Below are 25,810 nucleotides of genomic sequence, written 5' to 3'. Positions count from 1 at the left end.
TGCGGCAGCGCTGTTGCGAGCACGCTCGGCCCCGCGGGAGGCGAGCAGCCTTGGGCAGGCGCCGGGCCGCCGGCAGCGCGCTAGGCACTCCCGCCCGCCGGGCCCGGGACGGGGCGGAGGGAGGGAGGAAGGGAGGAAGGAAGCAGGCGGGGAGACTTCCTCCTCCTCGGCAGCGAGCCGGGCGGCGGCGGTAGCTTCTTCCCCGCAGCAGCCGGCGCCGGCCTCCGCTGCCCGGCTGAGGGCTGCGCCCCAGTCGGAGGCTCCCCACGTCGCCCATGCCGCCCACGTGCCCCCGCCGGCGCTGAGCGCTCCTCCGTCCCCGCGGCGGGGCTGTTCTCGCTCTCGGGAAGGCGGGCGCCGCCGGCTGGCCGGAGCCGGAAGCGATGCCAGTCGCCGCCCGCTCAGCGCCCCGCGGGGCGCAGTCCGACGCCTGCTTCCTCCCCCCCGCCCGCCGGCGGGACCGCGGCGCCGCTCCGCGCGGCGAGGTGAGCGGTGGCGAGCGGCCCCAGCCCCTCCGCCAGGCCGGCGAGGCGGGCGGGCGCGGCAGATGGGTGGCTTCTTCCGACGCCCCCTTCCTGCCTTCCTTCTCCTCCTCCCCTCCACCGCCCCCCGCCTCCTCCGCTGCCTCCTCCCCCGCTGGCGAGGCTGCCGCCGCCGCCTCCGCCTCCCCCTCGGCTGCCTGCCTCCTCCCAGCACCCCCCCGGACCCGCGCTCGCTCCCGCTCCGGCTTCCCCGGACTCGCCATGAGCGGCGGCGCCGCTCGCTTACCGCCGCCCCCCGCCCTCTGCCCGCCGCCGCCGCCCCTCCACGGGCCGACCCTGCCGGAGCCGGGAGCGCGCAGCCAGGGCCGGGGTAGCCCCGCCGGCCACGGCGCACCCCGCGCCGCCCCGGGCGCCAGAGGCCCGCCGCCAGGTGAGCGGGGAAGAGGCCCCGGGGGAGGGGGAGTAGCTCCGGGCGTCCCACCCCCGCCTGGCAGCGCAGCCGGCCCGGCGGGCCTCGAAGTTGTCCTCCGCAGCGCCCGGAGTCGCGGCCGCCGCGGGGGGGCCCTCCCCCGGGTCGGGGGCGGGCAGCGGGACGGGACGGAGGAAAAACTCCTGCCGGTGACAGCAGAGCGAGGCAGGTCGCGGCGGCTGCCGACAGTCCGTGTGTCCCCTGGCCAGCCGCGCGGTGCCCGGGGCCCCCGGCGCGGCCATGGCTTTTTCACCGCCCGTCGGGATGCGGCGTTGGGAAGCGCGGGCGGCCCGCGGGCCTGGGGGTGTCGCCTCCGGTCGTCGTACCGCTGCCAACGCTTCCCCGCTCTGCGCTCCCGTCTGTCGGCCGCCGGTGCAGTCGGAGGGGGTTGGTGGGCGTCGGTGCTCGCTCGCCCTCGCGGCGGCGGAGGCCGCGTCTCATGCGAGGTTTTGGTGTGCCCTCGGCAGCGCCGGGGCCTGGCCGGCCCTGCCCGCTCTCCGTGCTCCCCACAGCGGCCGCCGGCAGGCTGCAGCCTGCCCTCGGGCTCCGCGGGGCGCCCGCTGTGCCGGCGCTCCTGAAAGGTTGGGCCGGGGAGGGATGTTTCCGTGACCCTGAATCCGGCGCTGCCCCTCGCAGTGGGCTGCCGGTGTCCGTGGAAGTTCACGGTTTACCGTGGCAGGTCACCTCAAGTTCCTGCGTGTAGCTTCAAAATGATTTGAAAGTCAGGCTGCCTCTGTGGGAACCCGGGTTGAGTGCCTTCGGGGCCCTCAACAGCTGCCCTTTAAACATGTTCTTGAGTTTTCTGTTAGAAACAGCCAGCAGCAGCGTGTCTCTTCAGAACTGGTTTTGGGCATGTGTTTCACTTGTCCTGGAGCTACGATGCTTTCAGGACTGAGGTCCCAACATCTTGGTTGATGTGCTTATTGTCAAACACCAGAGCTGCTTCCAGGACTGCAGTGGAGTTTCCCACATGCTTAAATTTAAACTTGTGTCTGTGTGGTTTCATGACTGGGGCCTTAGATGTTTTCCTAAGCTGCTGTTTGTGAATGGCAGCAAGAATGAAAATCTTTATGTGAAGTTAGTAACTAGGAAGTGGCCTTGGAGAATGGCAGAAAACAAGACATTGTTCTTTCTCATATAAGTGAGATATCTAATCAGTCTTTTCTTAGAACTTATTTTTAGTGGTGCTTAATTTGTATGATTTACAGGAGTCTGCAGTATGCGTGTTTATATTGATGGAAATCTTGCTCTGAAATGAAGTAGGTTTTATAGATAAGTTCCTCTTGAAATTTGTGGTTGACAGCGTATTAAAAGACTGCTGTGCAGAAAGTGGAGGAAGAACTTGAATTTTTACCTTTGAATTGTATTACATAGCACAAAAATAGCTTTTCCTGTCTGCTGAGACCACACAGCACATGGGGAAGATCAGTCTCTCCTGTCTAAGTATTTGGGCCCTCCAAATAAAATATATAGGAGAAAAATATTCTTCCAGTATAGGTGATCTGGAAATGGAGGTTTTACCTGATGAAACCGTATTTCAACTTTTTGTTTTAAAATTGCTTGGAAATTCTTGGTGTAGATGATAACCTTATCTTAAAGCTTGATCTCAAACCCTCTCTTAACCTTCCCACGCTCTTAATAATCCAATAGACAAATTGACTTAGTATGCTACTATTGGGAGAGAAAAGCTTTTGTATTTCCCATGATTTGGAAAATCTTGGTGGAGAAAAGAACTATAACCTTTATCATATAATGAATTCATCACAGGCCTAGTGTACAAAGACCTTACTTTTGCATTAGGGAATGCTGAGCTTTTTCTTCTCCGAAAAGGGAAGGGGCTTTTTGGGTTGTCCTGAAGTTTTGTATTCACTAACACAGATGCTGTGCTTAAAAGTCCTGTGCTTAATGGTAACTGGAATAGTCAGAACCAGTTTGTTCAAAAGAGCTTTGCAGATGCCCGAGTTAAATGATTGAGTTTTACAGATTACTTAAGTCATAGTAGCAGGTGAATGTTTCTTGTTAGTTGTGATCTCAAAAATACATGCAATGTTTTCATGTAGTATGATCTCTGATTCAAAATTAGAATTTTGAGGTAATGTCATAATTTACAGACAAATCCTGGAGATTTCTAGATTGGGGCTGAGAAATGTATTTTCTCTTCTCCAAAGTGAAAGACCGTTATTCTGACTGTGTGAAATTCTACCTGTTTTGTTCAAATATTTGCCACCAGAGGGAAAAATGATGCACCAAACTCTGGCATCAGGGTTGAACTGGATTGTTTTGCTTAGCATCCTCTTAGTCATGCTCTTGAAAGCAGTAGTCTCCTATTGGTTGTCCTAATACATTAACTTTTGATAAAAAGCTGTGTTGTTGCCTGGTCTTCAAACATTAGGGGTTAGTGAAATTACTGTAGTTTACAAGCAAGGTTGAAAGAATGTTTGCTATTTCTTTTCCCCCAGCAGCAAAACGTTTTGTGAATGGCTGGTTCTTTTTTTTTGTTGTTGTTGTTTCTTCTGTATTTTTCTCCTAACAGTCTGTGTCAACAGAAGGGAAAGTCTCTATTCATGGCTGTCAAATTAGTGAAAGAATATTGGACTAGAAAATGCTGCACTGAAGAGCTGATTCTTTGTTTCATTCAGGAACTTGATCCTGATCTTAAGGGGTACTTCACCTTCCATAAAATGCTTTGCCTCAGCTGGGGTACCTGCATCTTCTCAGCGAAAAAGAGAAGCCCACCTAGAGGCAAGGTTGTCAGCTAGGAAGAGAAAAGTCTGTCCATAGTGTACATTCTTAGACCTTTTCAGCTTTACTACTTTTGTAAGGTCTATATTAACATTCTTGGGTTTTGCAGCATTTGGGAAAGAAAGATGGCTTTTGAAAGTTGTGGTGTACTTAAGATACTGGTGTGATGTCTATAGCTGGTGAAAGCAGCTTTTCTTTTGAATGTCTTTGTTATGCTTTTCAGCTTTTTGGATGTCATCTGGTAAACTTCGCTAAATTTAATTAATATTGCTTGCCTTCCTTATGTTGCAAAATCTTTAGTTAGAATAACTTTAAAAACTGAAATTATTGTTTAAGATGCACATGAGGCTAAGTTATCTAGGCAGATAACTTGGCATCTGCTAAGTCTTTCAGTCTGGAGAAGCTGAAACTGCTCATGAAAGGATCCGTGCCAGTTTTCAAACGTATGCATAACTGTGGAATGTGAGGGAATGGACTTGCTTGTAAAGGTAGTGATTTTGCCTAATGCTGTATATGCTAAGCAGTTGTAATATAAGTACTAAAACTCCTTGTATGTTCATATTGGCACATGCAAGCTTTTGTGCCTTTTGCAGTTGTGCACCGTTACACTGTCTATGCATGGTACATGTAGTTTTGTTCTCAAACTGGAAAGCAGTTACTGTGGCTTTATGGTGAATGTTATACTTAATTCTGGCATGCCTGGAGATAGATGCAAGTTTTCTGATTTACATCATGGTGATGCCTTCACAGCTTTATAACCACGTAAAATAAAGCAAGATGGAAAGATGACTTCTTCACAAGAACATCTGAAGCACATTCAATACGTGGATGGCTTTCAAGAGTTGCAATTAATTTTCATAGATTAAAAACAAACAAACAAACAAACAAAAACCCAAACCAGAAGCTAATATTGCAGTACCTTTATTTGAATGTCATTAAAGTGTGATGTTCCTAAGTAAAGCAGCGGCTTGGTGGTGGTACTTGGTTAGAATTACCACAATAGTGTAAATGTGTTACTGTGCATGTTTGTTGGGTAGAACTAATCTGCCTTGGACAATAGATTGTAATTACCTTTAGTATCTCAGAATTATTTATTATAATGTTGGTGTAGTGTTGTGCGAAAGCAAGCAAATGTTGATGTTTCCTTCCCCAACACAAGTATTTAAAGATGGTATGAGACTGAGATAAATGTGTTTTAAGGAAAATTAATAAAATAAAATTAATATGCAGATCTTTTAATTATAGTTCTTGTGGTATGAACAACTTTATCCTTGCTTATACTGGAATATTTCAAATGTAAAATATGCAGGAGCACAAGAATGAAAAATTCCAAATTGTCTCTACAGTACAAATTTCAGTTTAAAAACAGGAAAAAGACCAGATATAAGCATTTAATTTTTAAATACATGCTCTGCTTTGCAACATCTGCTTAGGAAATAATCTAAATTATTCTTTTGGCCTAATCCATCAAGATACTGATTATCAAATCAACTATCTGTTGATTTGAACTGGATGGCCTACTGGAACTGATCCTTCAGCCATCAGGACTGATTTTGGGGGCTACACAGGAAAATGTAATAGAGAGCTGCAATGTAGCTGGCAACTGATTTGGTTTGTAAACTCACCCATCTTTTGTTAGCTACAGCCTCAGCTAAAAGTTGTTAATTGCCTAGAAAATGGGGGAGAGATTAATTGTCATTCAGAGGAGAAGTGTTAGATGTGAGTGTGTGTTGATTTTCTACTGGTGTCACTGCATAGGCATTAGTGAAGATGGCATGGATTTACAGCTGAAAACCAATTTAGGTCTGACATCTTGTACAGTTTTTCGTTAGCGTTTGGTTTTGAAACTGATGGTCTCATCTCAGTTAAAGTAATAACAGATAATTGATGATTCAATGTGCAGTAGAGTTCAAAGAAAAGGAATGTCACAAAAAATTACATGTATACATATATATGTGTGTGTGTGTATTAGCTTGGTTCATGTCCTAACAGTTCCTCTCAGGTCTGCATGATTTTTCTGCATTTAATGACAACGCTACAACATTTGCATTTTCATATCTATCTGAGGTTGGCATCCCAGGCACATTACATGTGCTATTTGAGCCTTGAGCTCTTTCTTTCCAAGATGAAATTACTACAGAAAAAAAAGTTAGGCAGCAGGGTGGATTTTGTACTCTCACTGCTTCATACTCTCACTGCTTCACTTGTGCTTTCAACTGGGTGTAGAGACCGAAAAGTCAACACTTTTCTCAACATAGTTTGAGAATTATGTTTGCCTTGTCACAAAAATGTTAAAATGAGAAATTGCTTTAAAGAATATTAATAAATATGATTGTGAACATTGTAAATCCTTGGAAAAGCTGTTCTCAATTAAAAAATAAAGTTTTGGGTTTTTTTTTTTTTTCCCCTTGCCTTTTTATATTTAGTTTTCCTGCTTCTACAGGCCTTTTTTTATCCACAAATTTGCTTGGCAAAATGAAATCCACACATGCACAGAATCTTTTTGACCCATGTTTTTTTCCTGAGAAAGATAGGCTTTAAATCTTTTTCAACCAATAGCATTGCAGCTTTTTTTTCCTTGCACCTCAGGTATTTTAAGTGGTCTCTCATATGGCATCTGCTTCATATTAGAAATTCAGATGGAGATGTGTCATCTAAACATAAGATGTGGGTGGGATAACAAGAAGGTAGAGTACCAAAGGTAGAGTACCAAAATGTCAGAGAGTATCTTATGAAGTTTGCAGTGGGAGCTCCCTTTGTATGAAATGAATATTCTAATATGATGGTGCTGCTTTCTCCCACCTTTGTTTTTCTGGGTTTTGTTTGGTTTGTTGTCGGGTTTTTTGGTGCTGTTGTGGGTTGGTTTTTTTTTTTTTATATAACACCTTCTGGTTGCATTCTTCTATGCTTGTTCTAAACTACTTTTTTTCTTCTTTGTGTATGTCAAGTACAGTAAATGCTTGGTTTTTAGAATTCCCTGAATAAGGAGAAGATTCTCCTTTCTTGAGGGAAAAATACTGTTGTTCATGTGATCTGATAGCTTAAAATAAAGCTTCCTTCTGGAAGTTACTTGATGTGTAACATAGAACAAAGAATGTATACTTTGCTTTATTTAGGGAAAGATGCAGGAAGTGGTTTTTGAAATACTAAGTCATAGGTATTTTCAGAAGTATTTTAAGCAAGCACAATGTACAGCATTTTTGTTTTCTGCGCCTCTCAAATGCACACACGTGCTCCAAATGGTCATTCTTTAAACACTTTTCCCTAGATCTTTCTCGGTGGAGAGCCTGGCATCCTAGCTCTAAGCTCCTGGGTTACTGTTCCCATTGTCACTGGTATTGCATTTAGGTTGAGCCTCTGCATCCTTCCTCTCATGCAAGCACTTTGCAGCCATGATGTCTGAAAAAGTAACATCTGCGATAAGTCTGTTGGTGGTAAAGTGCATCAAGACGTTTCTCTAATTTCTCTTGTAATGACAGGGGTTATGCGTCCACACAGATAATCTATGTTGCTTGTGGCATTGTCCAGCAGCTGGTGTGGTTTTCTTGGACATGGGTTGCCATAATAACCAGCCTTCAATGAAACATTGTAGTAAGTCAGAGCTTGCAACTCTTAGCTTTGGTCACCAGTTTCTGGGACAATCCCAAATGGGAAATGATACTCTTAAAAGGAGACATTCTCATCACTCTAATTGGAAAAAAAAAAATCAGAAAAGCTTACTTAAGTCTTTCATTTAATTTTGTTCTTTCGTATAATGTACACAACTGTAGCACAAGGGTATGCAGCCAGTATGAAAAAGAACATCGCTTACACTGTTAAAGAGTGTTTATGATAGTTTTCAATATCCCGTATGAATAAGGGAATTGCACTTTTTCCTGTGCTACTACTGATTTGTGCTCCAGGGCACATTTTTTTGGAAGGAGGGCAGGAGGAAGGTTGTTGGTTATGTTATATGTTTTCTGCCAGTCTATATATTGAAAAGTATGAATTCTGTGAATCTTCTTAAAATACTGCATACCTGGAAAATTGCCTGTTAGGAAGACTACCCTTAAACGGTTTAAAAATTGCTAAAAGCCATACACAGGATTTGTTTACGTGACTTCTATTTGTATGAGAGCCTCGGGGTGGCTATTAAACCACAAAGTATGGCCAGTAACATTAACTGTATATATAGAACAGTTGGGTCTGTTGGAGAATACATGGAACAGCGTGAGTGTGGTATGACTGAACCTGCACCAAGGAACTGCAACGTACAGTTTGAAAACATTTGCTGCATGTTTTTTTCAGCATAGCTGAAAGTTGTCCCCTCTTCATCTTTTGCTGCTTTGCACCTGGTATATGTTCAGGTTCCAAAGTGAAAATGCTAGAGACTTACATTTGCTATGTGCTTGGGTTATTGCTCTGCAAGGATTTGTTTTTTAGGCACATGGACACTTCTACTTTCATTAAGAGCATGTGCAAATGTTTGCAGGATCTGAATTGTGGTGGGGTTTTTTTCCCTGCCTACAAGTTGACATTTTTAAGTGATTTCCTGCCCCCGCCCCTCCTCTCCCCCCACAAAGGTGTTTATCTGCCTATTTGTAGTGAGCTCAGGCTTTCTGTATAGATCTTCTGCATGGCATCGCTTTTTTCCTGTTTGTAAGTTGATATGGCAGCAAGTCAAGTAGGAGTAAGCAGTAGCTTTTGGAAAGAATTTTTGTGCAGATTTAGTAGTAGGTTATTGAGCCTTTTGGCTCAGAAACCCTGGAGTCTATGATCCTTGTGATTTGTGTCTGGTTTTGAGCAAGATTGCATAAAGTATTTATGATATGATCTGAAAATTGCTTTTGCAGATGATTTTGGAGGTTGGATACAGTTTAGACTTCTCAGCAATTTCAGAAATTTGTTATGATTTTTGGAGGCTTGGGAGTGAAGGCTTTTAGCCACTGGTATGAGAAGTCTGTTGAAACTTGAGAAATAGAATCATAGAATCATAGAATTGTTTAGGTTGGAAAAGACCTTTAAGATCATCCAGTACAACCATTAACCTAATATTACCAAGTCCACACTAAACCAATTAAGGGTAGACTACTCTAGACCATGTTCCCAAGTGCCACGTCTACCCGTTTTTTGAACGCTTCCAGGGACAGTGACTCCACTACCTCTCTGGGCAGCTCTGTTCCAATGCTTGACTACCCTTTCCGTGAAGAAATTGTTCCTAATACCCTACCTAAACCTCCCCTGACGCAGCTTGAGCCCATTTCCTCTTGTCCTATCGCTAACTACTTGGGAGAAGAGACCAACACCCACCTCACTACAACCTCCTTTCAGGTAGTTGTAGAGAGCGATAAGGTCTCTCCTCAGCCTCCTCTTCTCCAGGCTAAACAACCCCAGTTCCCTCAGCCGCTCCTCATAAGACCTGTGCTCCAGACCCTTCACCAGCTTCGTTGCCCTTCTCTGAACACGCTCAAGCATCTCAATGTCTTTCTTGTATTGAGGGGCCCAAAACTGGACACAGTATTCCAGGTGCGGCCTCACCAGCGCCGAGTACAGGGGGACAGTCACCTCCCTGCTCCTGCTGGCCACACTATTCCTGATACAAGCCAGGATGCTGTTGGCCTTCTTGGCCACCTGGGCACACTGCTGGCTCATGTTCAGCTGGCTGTCAACCAACACCCCCAGGTCCTTTTCATCCAGGCAGCTTTCCAGCCACTCTTCCCCAAGCCTGTAGCGTTGCATGGGGTTGTTGTGACCGAAGTGCAGGACCCAGCACTTGGCCTTGTTAAAGCTCATACAGTTGGCCTCAGCCCATTGGTCCAGCCTGTCTAGGTCCCTCTGCAGGGCCATCCTACCCTCCAGCAGATTGACACTCCCACCCAACTTGGTGTCATCTGCAAACGTACTGAGGGTGCACTCAATCCCCTCATCCAGACCGTTGATAAAGGTATTAAACAAGGCTGGCCCCAAAACGGAGCCCTGGGGAACACCGCTTATGATCAGCCGCCAAATGGATTTAACTCCATTCACCAGTACTCTCTGGGCTCGGCCACCCAACCAGTTTTTACCCAGCGAAGACTACACCCGTCTAAGCCATGAGCTGCCAGCTTCCCAAGGAGAATGTTATGGGAGACTGTGTCAAAGGCTTTGCCAAAGTCCAGGTAAATGATGTCCACAGCCTTTCCTTCATCCACCAGGCAGGTCACCAGGTCATAAAAGGAGATCAGGTTGGTCAAGCAGGACCTGCCTTTCATGAACCCATGCTGGCTGGGCCTGATCCCCTGGTTGATCTGCACTTGCCTGTTGCGTTCACTGAATTTGAACCTCTCCATAATCTTCCCCGGCACCGAGGTCAGGCTGACACGCCTGTAGTTCCCTGGGTCCTCCTTACAGCCCTTCTCGTAGATGGGCGTCACATTGGCAAGCCTCCAGTCATCAGGGATCTCTCCTGTTAACCAGGACTGTTGATAGATGATGAAAAGTGGCTTGGAAATCTCCTCTGCCAGCTCCCTCAATACTCTCGGATGGATCCCATCTGGCCCCATAGACTTGTGAGCGTTCAGGTGGCGTAGCAGGTCGTTAACTGCTTCCTCCTGGATTATGAGAGCTCCATTCTGCTCCCCCTCCCTGTCTTGCAGCTCAGGGGACTGAGTACCCTGGGGATGATTGGTCTGGCTATTAAGGACAGAGGCAAAGAAGGCATTAAGTACCTCAGCCTTTTCCTTGTCCTTGGTCACAATGTTCCCCTCCACATCCAGCAAAGGATGGAGATTCTCCTTGGCTCTCCTTTTATTGTTGATGTACTTATAGAAACATTTTTTATTATAAATAAAAATCTGTTACTGTACTTGTAAAGAAGTAAAGTAGCAAACTGTGGTGCATGCTGCAGTGACATATTTCAAGAAACTGGGAGTTAGGATATATTTGATGTTGTTCTTCGTAGGTCTGTTGAGTTGGACTGAAAAAGTGAGGGAGACACAGAAAAATATTACTTTCTTCATTAAAACTTAATTTTATTTTTAAAACATTAGCAGTCTTTTGTACCCATAGGGTCTTTCACTTGCTGACTGTGTAATATTTTGGCTGGTCATCCATGATGCTAAGCCATAGAAGTGTGTATGTAAATCCATGTCTAAACCAATAGCCTGCAACAGTTTGGGATTAATGAAATGTTAAATGGATTTATTTTTCTCTTCCTAATTTTCAATTAGTCTAAGGATGGGAAAATTTGGTCATCCTGAATGACCCAGAGTTTGGTGGTTGAGTCAGTTACATTCTGAAACCTGCACTGGATTTCTCAGGAGAAAATGTTTACCTAGTCTGTAAATTCAGAACATGCTGGTTAGCTCCTAGTCTGGAAAAATGGATAGTCTTTTTCTTTTTCTTTTTTTTTTTTTTTTTGGTGGGGGGGGTAGGGGAGGAGGGGATGGGACATAAATCTTATTGATCCTGCTTTTATGCAGTGAGATACAAAAAGTACTAATAATGAAAAACTTTAACACTGAGGAAAAATAAAGGATTTGTTATGTTTTGGCTCCTTTTTTAAAAAAGGGCATAGTGAACACGAGGGATGAGGGAAGAGCTATGAACGCAGTAAATATGGTAAAAATGATACAACAACAGTGACTAGGATGGTGTCACCTTCCAAACTTGAAAAAAACCCCTCCTGTTACTGAACAACATATCTCTCTGGTGGATTAGTGGTCCTCCAGCTAGTTCACAGATTACATCATACTGTGGGGACCAGTCCATATGCTGGGGGACAGGTGTGTTATTCAGAGGGACCTTGACAGGCTGGAGAATTGGGGACCTTGTGGCATTCAACAAAGGCAAATGCAAAGTCTTGCACTGGGACAGAATAACTGTGTGCAAAAGGTCAGGCTGGGGGCTGAATGGATGGGTAGCAGTTCTGCTGAGAAGGCAGATACTGAATTTGTGGAGTGAGCTTGCTTGAGGACACCAAGATGATGTAGGAGCTGGAGCATGTGACCTGTGAGGAGAGGTGGAAGGAACTAGGGTTGCGCAGCATGGTGAAGAGATGGATCAGCGGAGATCACAATGCTGCCTACCCTTCTCTCATGGGAGGATGCAGAAAAGATAGAGCCAGACTCTTGCATGCTGTAGGTCAAGAGGCTGGGAATAGGACTCGGGCTGGAACACATGAATTTCTGGTCAGATATTAAGAATAATTTTTTTCACTCTGGAGGTGATCAAATGCTGGAGCAGAGAACTGGAGACATTATGGAATTTACAACTTTGGAGCTATTCAAAACTTAGGTAGACAAGGGGCTGAGTAGCTTGCTCTAAATTGGCCTGGTCTAAGCAGGGGGATCGGATTAAGTGATCTCCAGCAGTCTCTCTCAACTTGAGTAACTCTGTATGATGCTGTAGTGGGCATGTTACCCTTGGCTGGGGGATGCCTGCTTCAGGCACAGTAAATAGGGAAGTAACAGTAATTTGGGACTGTTTCAGTTGCAGGTGGTCAGAAGTGATGCTCAGAACTCAATTTGGTTAAGCATACAAGTGTCACCTCTGTATTGCAAGATTTTTTTTTTTCAACCTTGATTTTTTCACCATGATCATCTTAACACGCTTCCTCCCCACAAACCCAAAAATACCTTTTGTGATGGATATTTTGTGTGTAAATGCTTTTGGGTAAAGCATCAATAGCTGTTTGTAATTAAAGGAGTGCGGAAAGCAGAGCTACATTTCTGCCTCTCTTCAACCCTTCTTCTGAACTTACTTGCTCACTGGTTTATGTACAAGCAGTCAGTTTCTTCTGACAGACCAAAGTGTGCACTTCAATTTTTATTTTTTTCATTCTTAGAGGTGGAAGGGATGTTGAGTCTTGTCTTTGCTGTCATACTTAGTACACTTTCTTGGAAGGTGCCAGACAGATTAATTGAGAGATGTTTTGTTCAGTAATAGGGTTTTTTCAAGCTGAGTAAATATGTACAAATGAAGAAAAACATTAAAGATATTCACGGATGTATTTTTGTATTTTTCTGTTAGTCTTTATCTAACCAGTATTTATGATATGATGAGTCTACTAGAGCAGAAATCTTCTATAGTATTTTTAAAGAAAAATGGTACAACCAAGAATTCCGTCAGTAACACAAAACATGAGCATAGCAGAAAGTAGGCAAAGAGCAAAAAACTGTGGTATATGATGTCCTCAGGTTGCCTTCCCATGTAAATGTGAAGTTGGCATTCTATGTAAAGCTGCGATGCTTGTTCTTTTAGTCCTGTTTCTGTGTAAGTATCTTCTGAGTTGAGAGAGGCTTTTTCATTTCTTAAAAAGAATTGTAGGAAATCAGTGGTTAAGTAGCAGATAAATTAGTCTGCCCCCTGAAGAAAATGCTATGAAGGGAGCTGATGCTGTTCTGTTTGGCTTACTGACCCATGGACAAAGGTAGTTGCTGGGCACCTGTGCAGTGTGTGGTCTCTCTTACAGGGACACAGGAAAGAATGGACTAGGGTATCAAGAACTAGCGAAACCAAAGGAATTGCAGGGAATGTGAATTGTAAGGATTTGGAAGGCAACTGGATTATTGCAGGGACATAAAAATACAGACCAAAAATACATGAAAACCAGTTTTTGTTAAGTCTGCTGCTCATGTAACTACAGATTTCTTTTGAGGATCACTATTAAAACATCTGTGTCATAAACCAGAATTTTCAAAGTAAACGAATTGCCCATATTGTTGTGGACTTGTTTAATGTGAATTAACTGAAGCGTCACCGGTATCTCTTGTTAACCAGCTGCACAGAGGCTGTGTGGCCAAGCGGGTAGTGAGGCCAAAAGAGGATACCAGATTTTTCTGGAGTTCCCAAGTCTGCAGTTAGGTTGGGGCAAAAGTGTCCTTAAAGCATTTTAAAGCAAAGACTTGTGCCATTTGTTTAATTTATTATTCTTTAAGATTATATTTCTGTGTTAGCTCAAGTGTTTGTTTCGTATCAGATATTTTTTGGATGCTACATTTTCTGTTTGGGACTGATTGTCCCAAAGAGACAAATATTTCTAGTAGCTTAGTTCTTCCTTACCTTTGTGTTTCTCCATTTTCTGCTGATTTACCCTTTGGGGTTTTTTCCTCCAGTTTAATAGTGACAAAAAGAGAAGTAGCAAAGAAGTCTAATAGTCTGCATCGGAAGACAAGACACAGGAAATCATTCTATTATCATACAAGGCTGTAGGAGAGCTTTGTTTTCAAGGCACCATGTCTAGTTCTGGAGGCCTTTTATGTCTCTAGGGATTTTCAAATTAAGGTGGATTGTCCAGCAAAGAGATACCAAAATGATTGCCTACTGAACTATTTTTAATTTGATCTTCTGAAGATCTGGAGTTTATACAATTTGGAGATGAAATGCTGGCTAAGGTTTATTGCATCTCTGTAGAGTGAGGGCCTAGAGTAACCACTAAAGATTTTAACAATCTCTGTAGACAGCAATAGGTGAAAATACTTTTTAGTACAGCTGGGGTGACTGTTGTTTAATGTCTGTGTACTGACATGCTTTGGTATTTATTATCTAGCATCTTTGGAGTTACTGCTTAGGGTTTGCCTGTGCTAGAAAGTTATGCTATGCTAACTTAATCAGTATAGCTGAAGTGGCAAAGATGGTCTTCCCAGGCATGAAAGTGATTTTGAATTGCTCATTCTGGGAGAGTTTGTCCCATTCTGAGAAACAGGGTAAGTCATCGATAAGAAGTTCCTAACAGTTATGTTTGGTATTGAAAAGAAATTTCCAACCATGTTGGGGGCCGATGTGGTGCCTCTTTGGAGTGCTTGCTCCGTGTCCTGGCAGTCCATGTGATAAAATTAAGAGGTGATTTCCTACAAAACATTCATGTTTTATGCCTTTGTCTTGCTTTGCCTAACTTTGCTGTCTTGGTTTTGTTCCTCCTTGTGTTCAAAAATTTTGTTCTGCTCTCAGCTCATTTGACAAGTCATGCTGGAGCTTCCTGGATTGATCTTGGCTTTCCAGGCTTTTTCCTTGTTTTTGCTACCTCCCAGTCCAGTTAAGCTTGTACTTTTCAAGGCTATTGCTGAAGAAACAAATTTCAATATGTAATAAAAATACTTCAGTGGGCTGCATTGCATCTCTTGCAGATCATGTTCAGCATTCTTGTGGCTACTGGAGCTGTTTATGTTATCATAGGAGCAGTGGCATCAAAATGGGAGAGCTATCACATAGCCTCAGGAGAGGAGAAACTGGGACATGTGGATTATCTGTGTTCTCTAGGGCTGTCCAGAGGTCTCAATGGAAAATACAGTTAGCAGCCTGAAGTTGAAGAAGCACCTCTTGGAGACATGTTTCTGGGATGTGAAAGTGATTCTGAGCTCTGGTAAACAACATGCTATCTTGCTCCAACTGCTTGAATTTCCTGTGAGGATTTTGTATGAAAACTGGCAAAACTGGGCTTAGAACTTTTATTTTTATGGTGTTAACAAGGAAGGCTTTTGCATATGAAGCAAACTGCTGTTTTTATGAATATATGACTCTCAAAAAGAAAGGGAAGTGGATTATTGGTGTATATATAAAAAAGAAATGTGGCAGTCTGATCTCTGGTTATGTCTGAACTCCTGGAGTTTTGCTCTGGATATGGAATATTGTCTGTTGCAAAAACTTGGGTAGCGAGAGCTTAAATTCTAAGTTTACTCAGCCAAGCAATGCAGATGTTACTTTCCAGGAAGCATTGTGAAACAGAGCAGATGCGGGCAGGTTTTCAGGAGCAGATTTGCTCTACTATCTCCAGAAGTGTAGCCATAATTCTCATCATCAACCAGGAATAATCATGCTTCAACCTGGCAAGTCAAGTATCATGAAAACAGAATTGATCTGTGATCTGTTGGTCTGTTTTTGTTCATGCTTATGTTAAAGGAGGCATGTGTGCTCTTGTACTGAGGGGTCTGTATTTAGAAAGGGGGAGGCAAGAGACATCATTCCCGTATGCTTCCAAAAGTCCAGTGGCTGATCTTCATTACTATAGAGAGGCTACTAGAAGGCTTCCTTTGGCTTTTGGAGATGACCCAGAGGCTGTTGAAGTAGGAGCAGCCATGAGAAAAGGGTACTGTGCTGAAACAAAGATGGCTATCTCACAAGTCACAAGGTTGTTGTTCATTCAGAGTCACCTTTAAACAGAGTCACCTTGAAACATACATTTACATTTCTGTTGAATATTCTCTATTTTCCCCACTCACTATTATTACTGTTATTAGCATACTGATGCTCTCAAAGAAGTGTTGAGTTCAAAACATGCACAACTAGTGATAAATCCAGTGTCTTAGGTTCTGACTCTCTCTTTTGCCTTGCATATTTTCAGTTGTTCGTTTGCTGCTAAAAGCAAACACCCTGTGCATTTGGGAATGCTTACAGGCCGTCACATGAACTTAGATACCTCAATATCTGAAACAGTCACCTCTATCTCTTAAGATCTACAGTTTAGCAGTGGTCACATTCCTTGACTTCTAATTGCCTCAGTGCATTATTTAAGGTATAGAAAGAGGTACTGCTGAGGAGGAAGCTGGCTCTATGGCATCCTAGATATATGTGTGTTGAATGCATTGTAAACTTTACGGGGTTCTTTTGTGAAACTATAATATGTAACTCTACTAGCTAATGACTTGCTATTGGGGCTGGCTGACCTGGCTACTTAGGTACTTCCAGTTCTACACACTACTTCATGAGACCTTGGCTTCAACTGAAATATGCCTAAAAGTAAACTAGACTATATATATATATATTTAAATCTCTGTATGTACATTGTGCATAAATCTGAGAGCCCTCTGTTCTGGATTGGATAGAGGTATGCCTTCATTAAAAGCAAAAGTGGTAATGTGTTCAGTTGTATAAAGATACTGGTAATAGCAGTCTCCATCAGAAGGAGTTAGTCACTTAAAATGACCATATAGACTGGGTATAATTGCAGTAACTTGCCCTCTTCCCCAAAGTTTTCATGTATCTAGTAGAGTTTGAACTCAAATGGGTATTTTTTCTGTTAAGCTGCTAGATGAACAACTGAAAACTGCTGAGTTATGTGGGTATGTCACAGGTACTGGCTGATGTGCATCTGTGTTGCTGCTTTTGCTTTCAGATGTTACCATGAGTATCAGCTGGAGCACAAGGAGCTATGGTAATAGGAGTGTTTGGGAGAGCTGGGTCTTTTTTACTTGAGGAAGGTAAGAGTGTGGTGGGATTGTGGGAACTCCTGATGGAAAAGAGTGAGACTGGTTGATAATTAGCCAGGCAAGACCACCAGGAAATGAGATACCTTACTAAGTTCCAAGGAAAAAATAACAGAAGTTGAGAATTGGCAACTACAGAGAACGAAATACTAAGAAATACATTAGAAAGAATAGTGAGCTGATTACTTCTGTAGCCTGTTACTGAATTAGGAGACACGAAGAAGATTCCAGAGAGCAGTTGTTTTGCACAGAACATAAAAAATTAGAAACTATGGAAACTAAAACAAAATCCTGTGGAGAAAGAAGGTTATCATGTTGTGGTGAGTTAACTTCAGCTGGATGCCAGGTCTCCCCAAGCTGCTCTATCACTCCCCTTCCTCAGCTGGACAGGGGAGAGGAAATATGACAAAAGGCTCATGGGTCAAGATGAGTGCAGGGAGATCACTCAGTAACTACGGTCACAGGCAAAACAGGCTCAGCTTGGGGTAATTAATTTAAATCATTGCCAATCAAAAGTCAGAGTAGGATAATGAGAAATAAAAACAAATTTTAAAACACCTTTCCCTCACCCCTCCCTTCTTCTGGGCTCAGCTTCACTCCGGACTTCTCTTAACTCCCCTGCACAAGCAGTGCAGGGGGATGGGGAACGGGGGTTGCGGTCAGTTCATCACACATTGTCTCTGCTGCTCCTTCCTCCTTGGGAGGAGGACTCCTCACACTCTTCCCTTGCTCCAGCATGGGGTCCTACCCACAGGAGACAGTCCTCCATGAGCTTCTCCAACATGACTCCTTCCCATGAGCTGCAGTTCTTCACGAACTGCTCTAGCATGGGACCTTTCCATGGGCTGCAGTCCTTCAGGACTGGACTGCTCCAGCGTGGGTCCCCGTGGGGCCACAGGTCCTGCCAGAAGACCTGCACCAATGTGGGTCTCTCTCCATGGGGCCACAGGTGCTGCCAGAAACCTGCTCCAGCACAGGCTCTCCACAGGGTCACAGCCTCCTTTGGACATCCAGCTGCTGTGGTGTGGGGTCCTCCACGGGCTGCAGGTGGATATCTGCTCCACTGTTAACCTCCATGGGCTGCAGGGTACAGCCTGCCTCACCATGTTTTTCTCAATCCTCTCTCTTGGCTGCTATTGCACAGCAGATTTTGCTGCTTCTGAGATACGTTATCACAGAGGCACTACCACTGTTGCTGATTGGCTCAGCTTTGGCCAGCAGCAGGTCCCGTGTCCAGCTGGCATTGGCTGCGTTGGCCGCAGGAGAAGCTTCTGGCATCTTCTCACAGAAGCCACCCCTGTAGCCCCCAGCTACTGAAACCTTGCCATGTAAACCCAACACGAGATGGCCTGGAATAAAGAGATCTGGAATTATTCACATAGATAACCAATGCAGATAAACTTTGCCTATCTGTATGTGCTTGTCTTTCTTTTGACTACACAAGGAATTTGAGCTTGTAATTTTGTCACGACACCAAGACAGGTGCTTGAAGAAGGAAACTACTTTCCATAGGGCGTCCTGGGGAAAGATGAGGTGTATGAAGAGCTGGGTGAAAAAGCTAACGTAGGGGAGCAGAGTCAGCTCAGCACCTTGTATGGTTTTGTGTGCGATTACTTATGACTTAAGCTGTTTGCTGCCTAGAAAAGTTGTACAGCTGAAAAAAGTAATGTAGTTGACCCCAAAGGCAGGTTTTTCTGTGTTCCTTGTCCTATAGCTTGCATCTAAAATTGAAAATGAGCTGCACAGCAGCCATTATTTTGAATAAAGTGTGTATATACAGAAGGATCTAGAGAAAGGCTATGAATCTAGTGATGTTCTCTACATTAATCACTAGTCAGAAATCTTCGGACACTGCATATACTTGTAAGTTTGCTATGGAGAAGAGTCTGGAATTGTAAAGCAAATAAAATGACCAAATTCAAAATGAAATGCTAAACCAAAACCTTTTCATGTAGAGAGAGATTGATGTATCATGTCTTTTGCTTAGCTTTTGGGGGATTCAGATTTTTAACTTTACCCCGAAGGCTCCCAGAAAGTTGTGGGGGTTTTGTGGTGTCGTTGGGTTCGCCCCCCCCCCCCCCAGAAGAGAGAAAGCTACTGCAGGAGTAGCAAAGATGCAGAAATAATCCAGCCATATAAATTGAATGGCAACAGTGTGTTCAGTAGTCTTCAGATTGATCTGTGATTTGCAGTAAAATCTACTTGTGAGTGACCTGCTACTCTGTCATTTGATAAAACTCTTGCACTTTGTCTGTTTGTTTGTAAATGCAGTACCTAGATTTTTGTGTGTATTTTTGCAAGAATCTTCTCAGTGGATTACATCTGTCTAATACCTGTCTTGTGGTCAAATGTCGATGGCTGTGATGTTCAGCGTAAACTTCAGAAAGGAGTCACATCCATCACAAGGACATAGGGAACTTTGTTACGTATTTTCATGTAAGGACAGAAGTCAGCAAGGTTGTTGGCAGGAATAGAGGGTAATAAACTTTGCTCATCAGTGAAACCATGTCTTTAGAAGAGTGCATGGGATTTATGAGAAAGGAGGAAAGGGAAATGGCTTCTGTCCTTGTGCTTATAAGGAAGTTGTCCTTTCTTAGTAGCATTTGGCTTGCATACCAAGAAGAAATTATTCAGAACTCTTGTATTTGTGAGGATCAGAGTGTTGCTCTAGGTGACCCATTCTGTATTTAGTACTATGGTGAAAAGTGGCCCATTGTGAGACTTTCCAAAGTCATGCAGATGCTGTGGCTTAGACATCAGTGTTGTTTGAAGAAAATTTTACGAAATATGTTTGAAGGGATCAATTTTTCACTGGAATGAGTGGATGTGGGACCTTTTTATGAACTCTTAGGTAGGTGGTTGCTTCAGCAAGCTTTTACCATGATGACAAACAGTGTCTTCAGAGTAAAGAACACCATCTGCATCCATTGCTAGCCGTGTTTCAATATTGGGCAGTCTCTTTCTTTTGTATTGAGTGTGAGGCTGTGGGACCTTTGCAAAACAGGGGAGGAAGGTGACATCAGGACATGCAAGAGCTGGTTCGCGTTTGGGTGGTTTTGGGTGTTTGACTGGCATTGGTTGCATAAAGGTAGATAAGGACAGCTCTGATCTTTTCAGAGTTCATAAAGCATTTACTTTGTGTGTGTGTTTTCTTTAGTTCATGTCATGAAGCTCTGAATCAGGCATCCACCCCTTTATTAGCTGTCTAGAAACAGTATAAGGAATGTCCTAAAAGCTAACTGTGTTTCTAAGGTCATAACTTCATGCACACTTAAGCTGCAATAGCAGAAAAAGCTGCCCATTATCACCTGGCTTCTGACCACCTTGCTCCTAGGCTGGATGAATGAACTGCTGCAATTTAACGCTAGCCTTAGGTGTTAGCTGAGGTAAATCCCCTGTCCAGGTTCACTGGGTATTCTTACAGATGCATACTTACATTATGTGGGAGCGCTGGAAGTGTCTCCCTTGGTGGCAGTGCTGCCTTAACATGGGATCAAGAAACGAAAGCAAAGAGGTTGCAACCACTTCTTTTCCATCTGCGTAGTGACTTACAGGTTATGTTTGTTTCTGCCTCTTTTTATCCATTGTACCTATTGGGTAGATTGCTTGGAGCACTGAGTAACAGGGAGGGCTGCTAGCTATTACAATGTTGAATATAGAGATTTTTTTATTTTTTCAGTAATCTGAAAGATTATTTGCTGTAACTAGTAATCTGTTTTGTTAGTCTTTAGGAGGCTATCAGGATATACAGATTAAATTTCGGACAGACCCACACACTAAGCAAGTGCTTTGTAAAAGTAAATAAATAGTGATGGCATTGATTTATTAAAGCTTTTGTATGTTAAAAAAAAAATTCCCATGTGCAGATAATGATAGAGATAGTATGAATGATGAAGGAACATATATACTTGGGAGGGGGAGAAAAAGAGAGTAACTTGGTATTTCAGGAAGAAAAGGTTTTATTTTCTGCTGTGTGCAACACAAAGTGAATGAAAAATTTCACAGATGCAATGGCCTCAATGTGCAGATATTTCTTTGAACTTCACCTTCATTTACGTGATTCAATGTGTTCATAAATCAAAAAGAATAGCTTGGTTTCCACTCAGTACCTGCAGTTCTGAGTAATCCTCACTGTTCAGGAGACTGAAGCTAGAGGCTTCTCATTTTGTGGGTAGTGATCCTTCCCACCTAACCCCCAATACTATTGCAAAGCACAAGCTTGCAGGCTGGTAGATGCCAACCTCAGTTGCTGAATGTAATTTTTACCAAGCTCTGCTGTATGGTTTGCTCATGTAGCCTCACTGCTTTCCTCCTGTGCTTACAGTACTAGTACACGTTCAGTGCTTTTTGCCTCATGTTTGATATGCACAGGAAAATATGATGTAAACTTTGTTCAAGGCATATGATGAATATTAGATAGCTTTTCTTTCTTATCAAGTAAAAAGCAGAAAACCTGAATTGCCCTTATCACCCGAAGGCATGTTATCATTTCACAGAAGTGTATTAACCCAGTCCTACAGAATGAAACATCTGACTACACTTTTTTTTTTTCCAGCTGAACTGTTCATTAAAAACACTTTAGCATTGCAGTTATTTTCAACTAAGCTTTGTAGTATGGTTGCCAATATTGGAGAGAAATAATTTCCTGTAAAAACTGGGAGAGTTTCCCATCATAAGATGCTGCTTCTGTTATGAAAATAATGTAGAAAACATTGGCAGTTAGACAAATGAGGATCTGTGTCTAGAAATCCAGAGCATAGCTTAGTCATTTGACTCTAGGAGAACTAACATTAAATGGATATTGAAGCAGGCTGCTGCTTTTAACTTGAGTTAAAATCTGGATTGTGCTTTTCTCTCTTAAAGTAGCTCTTGAAAGGAGATCTAGACATAAGACTATTAGGAGCATTAAGCAGGGTCTTCCAGTCATTCTGATGGCTTCTGAGAGACTGCCTGTATTGAAGGCACTTAGATTAGTTGCTGCTCTGTGTTGGGTTCTTGTTAAAGGATACTTAGAAATCATTGTAACATCCCAGTATTGGCAGAAGTAGGAATCTTTTAATATTAGACAGTCCTCAGGTTGAGCTTGTGTCTGAGAGGTGTTCTCCCCAGTTCCTTTTTTCCTAATGTTTAGTCTTGGCTGCACATAACCATTACTTATTTCCTTGATACTCAAATCCTAACTCCTAGTAATGTTCCCCTACATTCCAACTTGTCTTACCATCCATCACCACTGGGTGTCTTTAGGAGGAAGAGAAACAAAGACATCATTTCTTGTCTGCTTTATGCTAGGCAGTGGCATACCAGTCTCCCAGCCTCTAATCCTCCACTCCATCATAGAATCATAGAATGCTTTAGGTTGGAAGGGACCTTGAGAGATCAGTTCCAGTGGATGTATTTGATATTTTGTTCACTGCTTTCTTCTCTCTTAATTTCTCCAGCTCTAACCTTATCTGCTGTTCTTTCCTCTAGTTTCAGTTCCCAGGTACCTGAGCACAGAAGGGTCTGTCACGTGCTAAGTGTTAGGCAATCTAAAGAAACTTAAGACTCCTCAGTCCTTGTATCCTGCTAGAAGTCAAAATCTGACCCTTGGTCATGTTCCAGGAAAATCATAGGCTTTGTCCCTGGTTTCTGAACCAGGAAATAATGTGCCATGCTTTATTGCTTCATGGGGCAGAATCTCTTTACTTACATTGATGTTGTGCTCGGAAAGGCTGTATTTTGCAAAGTGCTGTAAAAAGAAAAACTGGTAGTCAAGCAGACAGACTACTTTCAGAGTGGGGAGAAAGTGTCATATAGATACTATCTGACCTGGTGCTAGGAGGTTGCTTTTGCCCTGTTCAGGCACTTAACCAGTCTGTGGTAGGACTGCTAGGGCTGTGGAAAACTGCTTGCACCCAGTAAGCCACACAGCGTCTGTTAATGGGTTTCCTACACTGTGAGGGTCTGCTGTCAATACTGCTGGTGATGTCCTGTTCTGTCTTGCCTCTTTACTGAGGCCACACAAAAGTACTGAAGTGCTTTCCAAAACCTGGAACCTATCTACAACTGGACTTAAGTGCAGAGGGATGTTTGTGGAAGGTGAACAGTAGTTTTGGAACAAATTATTCTGTGTCAGATACAGGTTAGTCCTAGGTCAGTCTAGATTGTACCCAGTTGCTACTCATGGCCCTCAGTAGATGCTTAAGAATGGAATTTAAGTGAGGTACACTCAAAGTAGTAATTCTTCCCATCATATTACCTAAGCTTCAGAAAGTCCTGGTCAGGGACTTTCTGAGCTGGGAGTTTTATCAGGCACGTTGTGTTCAGTGGACTAGACTTTTTTTGAGGCACAGTGAGTAACTTTTCTTTGTCTGCCTTCTCTGTGGCACTCATGATATTTCCTCAGTCATATAATTTCTAAGCTGAAAAGTCCGTGTCTGTGTGTTGTCTTCCCCCTGCTCCTCCTCCGCTTTACTTTATCACTGTTCTGTTACTCTAATTACAGGCTCTTAAGAATGCAGTTTTCAAGGTACTAGCAAACCCTGGGTGTACAGCATTTTCAGTCTTGTTCTGCTAATTCTGAATGTTCGTCTGTTACTTCTATCAGAAGCTTTGCAAAGAGACAATTTCCATGTAAGGGGAGGAAGCACAAGGAAGCTGTTGGTCCACAAATGTATCTGGGATTATTTTTCTCCTTGTATGGGTTCTTTTGTAGTTATTGGCGCTGAATTTCATCTGTCACTTTATTTGCCCCTCATTTGCTATTGGTAAATCTTGTCATAATTCTGTTTTATTTATCTTCCATTTGACCCCAGGTCATGTCTGTTACCCATCTTAATAGACTAGAAAATGAGGACTGCTTTGAAACTTTTAAGGCCTTCTCTAGTGTTGCGGAACAGTGATAGACAGATGAGGATAATAAGCACTCCTAAGTTGAACAGTTCTGCCCACCGTTCATCCAGCATATTTGCATGTCTATGTGGAACTGGCTGGGTCACATCTCCTGTGTTCGTTTTACTGGCAGTGTGCTACTCTGCCTGCTCCTGAACAGAGCCTGTCCTGAGGATGTTCTGGAGATGTGGAGGCAGTGCCCTGGCAAGGGGGACAGACATCTGTGGCAGAGGTAGCTCGCTCTGACTTCACTCATGATTCTTTCTTCTTCCTCCCCTTTTTTATCTCCTTGAAGGTATTTTTTGGCCCTCTCCCTGCTTTTACTTCTGAAATTACTTAAAACATTTTTCCTCTTTAAAATGTAAGTAACTGGATTTCTGGTCAACAGCCTTGATTTTAATTGCTATGAATAATTAGGAAGCTTTTCTAGTAACCCCTGACTGCTTCTTCAAGGTGATTTACGAATCTACTGATCCCTCCTTCTCCTGCTTTCTGGGAATGTGTCCACTCCACATTCCACTGCTGGCATTGCCTCTTCTCCATATCATTCTTAGAGATTCTAGTAGGTAATCCTGCTGTCAAGCCAGAGTGTACAAAGCTGTAATTTCACTAGATTTGGATGGATAATGGAAGATCTTAAAATGGCTGTACAAATCTAGTGGTTTGCTGTGAGGAGTGCTTCCAGCTGTTAGCGTATTCCAATTTTAGCTTGTGTTTTTGCACCGGCTTGGGAAGTTTGGGTTTTGTCCCCTAGCTAAAGCAACTTGCTGCTTCCTTTAAATTAGCAATACCAAAAAGTATGTCTCAAGTCTGCTTTGTTTGGCTTGTAAACAGGGAACAAAAGAATCCTTTCCATGTGGTAATTATCCTGAGAGCTGTGTAAATTTCTTGAATAAGGTTTAAACAATGCTATTGAGGAAAAATCTCCTGAATGTAACAATGTGGTAGTGGCACACTGTGGGCAGTCTCCCTGCTCTAAGAACTTTGTTTTTCAGAGGCAAAGTAAACTATGTCTGACAATGTTCTTGTGAATATATTGACTTCTCATTGAGGCAGTGTCACAAAAGAAGGATGGGCTGAGCCCTTGTGGGCTTTTGCAGTAGTGGAAGTGCTGGAGACAGAACTCTTATCTTGCATCTGCAATTGAGTTGATGGGAAGAGAAAAGGCAAAAGGATTCACCCTGGGGAGTTGCTGTACTTCATCAGTGTCACAACCAGAACCTTCTTATTCCCCAAATAAGCTTTCACTGGTGTTCTGATCTTTCTCCTACATGACACCTGCTTGCTGTCCAACTTAAGAAATGAGTGAATATTTGAGTCTTCTGACAGATGGAGAAGCTGAAGTGTCCTGTGTGGATAGCATTAATACTTTCTATTAAAAAGAAGTCCTCAGTGAGATATAAATTATGATTAGCATGCTTGTTGGCCTAGGTTACTGGCTGGGTGTTTAAGTTCATGTTATCTTTTATTATTTGGCAATATGCCTCAGGTAGTCAGTAATACCGAGGCTGAAAGGAGGATGAGAAAAATAAATAAATATAAGAAAGTGCTGCAGTGACAGAAATGGACATTTTCCTGCTCGTGTTGGATGGAATAGCAGATCTAGTTGTGCAAAAAATTCTGGCACATTTGGGGTTAAGAGAGAAAGAAAATTGGACAGTTAAAGCAGTAGGTGTGGTACTGAACCACTTAGAGGTTAAACGGTGAGCTTCCAAGAATGCTCAAGAAACTTCGGTGCTGTGGTTTACTTTTTACTATAGCCATACAAACATAGGATAGCTTTTCTGTTTCTCAGTTCTGGGTAAGAAAAGACTGTTTTATGAACACAGTTCAGCTCCTCAGTGTTTAGGCAGTTACCTGACCTTTTTTTATTTACCACTGCTGTTTTTCCCCTGTGGTCAACATCAGCAGCTTCTTGTCCCTGTAAAGTCTTAACTCTTAAAACATCTTCTGTAACTTAGGAAACTGCAGGTTAAATATTGTGATGTGTGACTACCTCAGAAAGTGTTATAATTTGTTATAATCTTTGTTATATAATCTTATTTAACAATATAATTATTCTAATCTTTATCTCATGCCAGATGCAC

At 43.1% G+C, this 25,810-nt stretch overlaps 1 protein-coding gene across 1 annotated transcript in view; it reads left to right on the top strand.

The window, feature by feature from the left end:
- Nucleotides 1-383: 383 nt before the first annotated feature.
- The window catches only part of RNF38 (ring finger protein 38), a 144,163-nt gene continuing 118,736 nt past the window's right edge, over nucleotides 384-25,810 (top strand). Inside the window, exon 1 of the mRNA XM_075726975.1 lies at nucleotides 384-912. Within this exon, the coding sequence (XP_075583090.1) occupies nucleotides 384-912 (529 nt within the window). The remainder of the gene's footprint in view (nucleotides 913-25,810) is intronic.

Source organism: Pelecanus crispus, chromosome Z, assembly GCF_030463565.1.
Source record: "Pelecanus crispus isolate bPelCri1 chromosome Z, bPelCri1.pri, whole genome shotgun sequence".
In the NCBI taxonomy this organism is placed as follows: domain Eukaryota; kingdom Metazoa; phylum Chordata; class Aves; order Pelecaniformes; family Pelecanidae; genus Pelecanus; species Pelecanus crispus.
The sequence above is the reverse complement of the archived record's forward strand: the minus strand, read 5'-3'. Positions and strand labels throughout refer to the sequence as shown.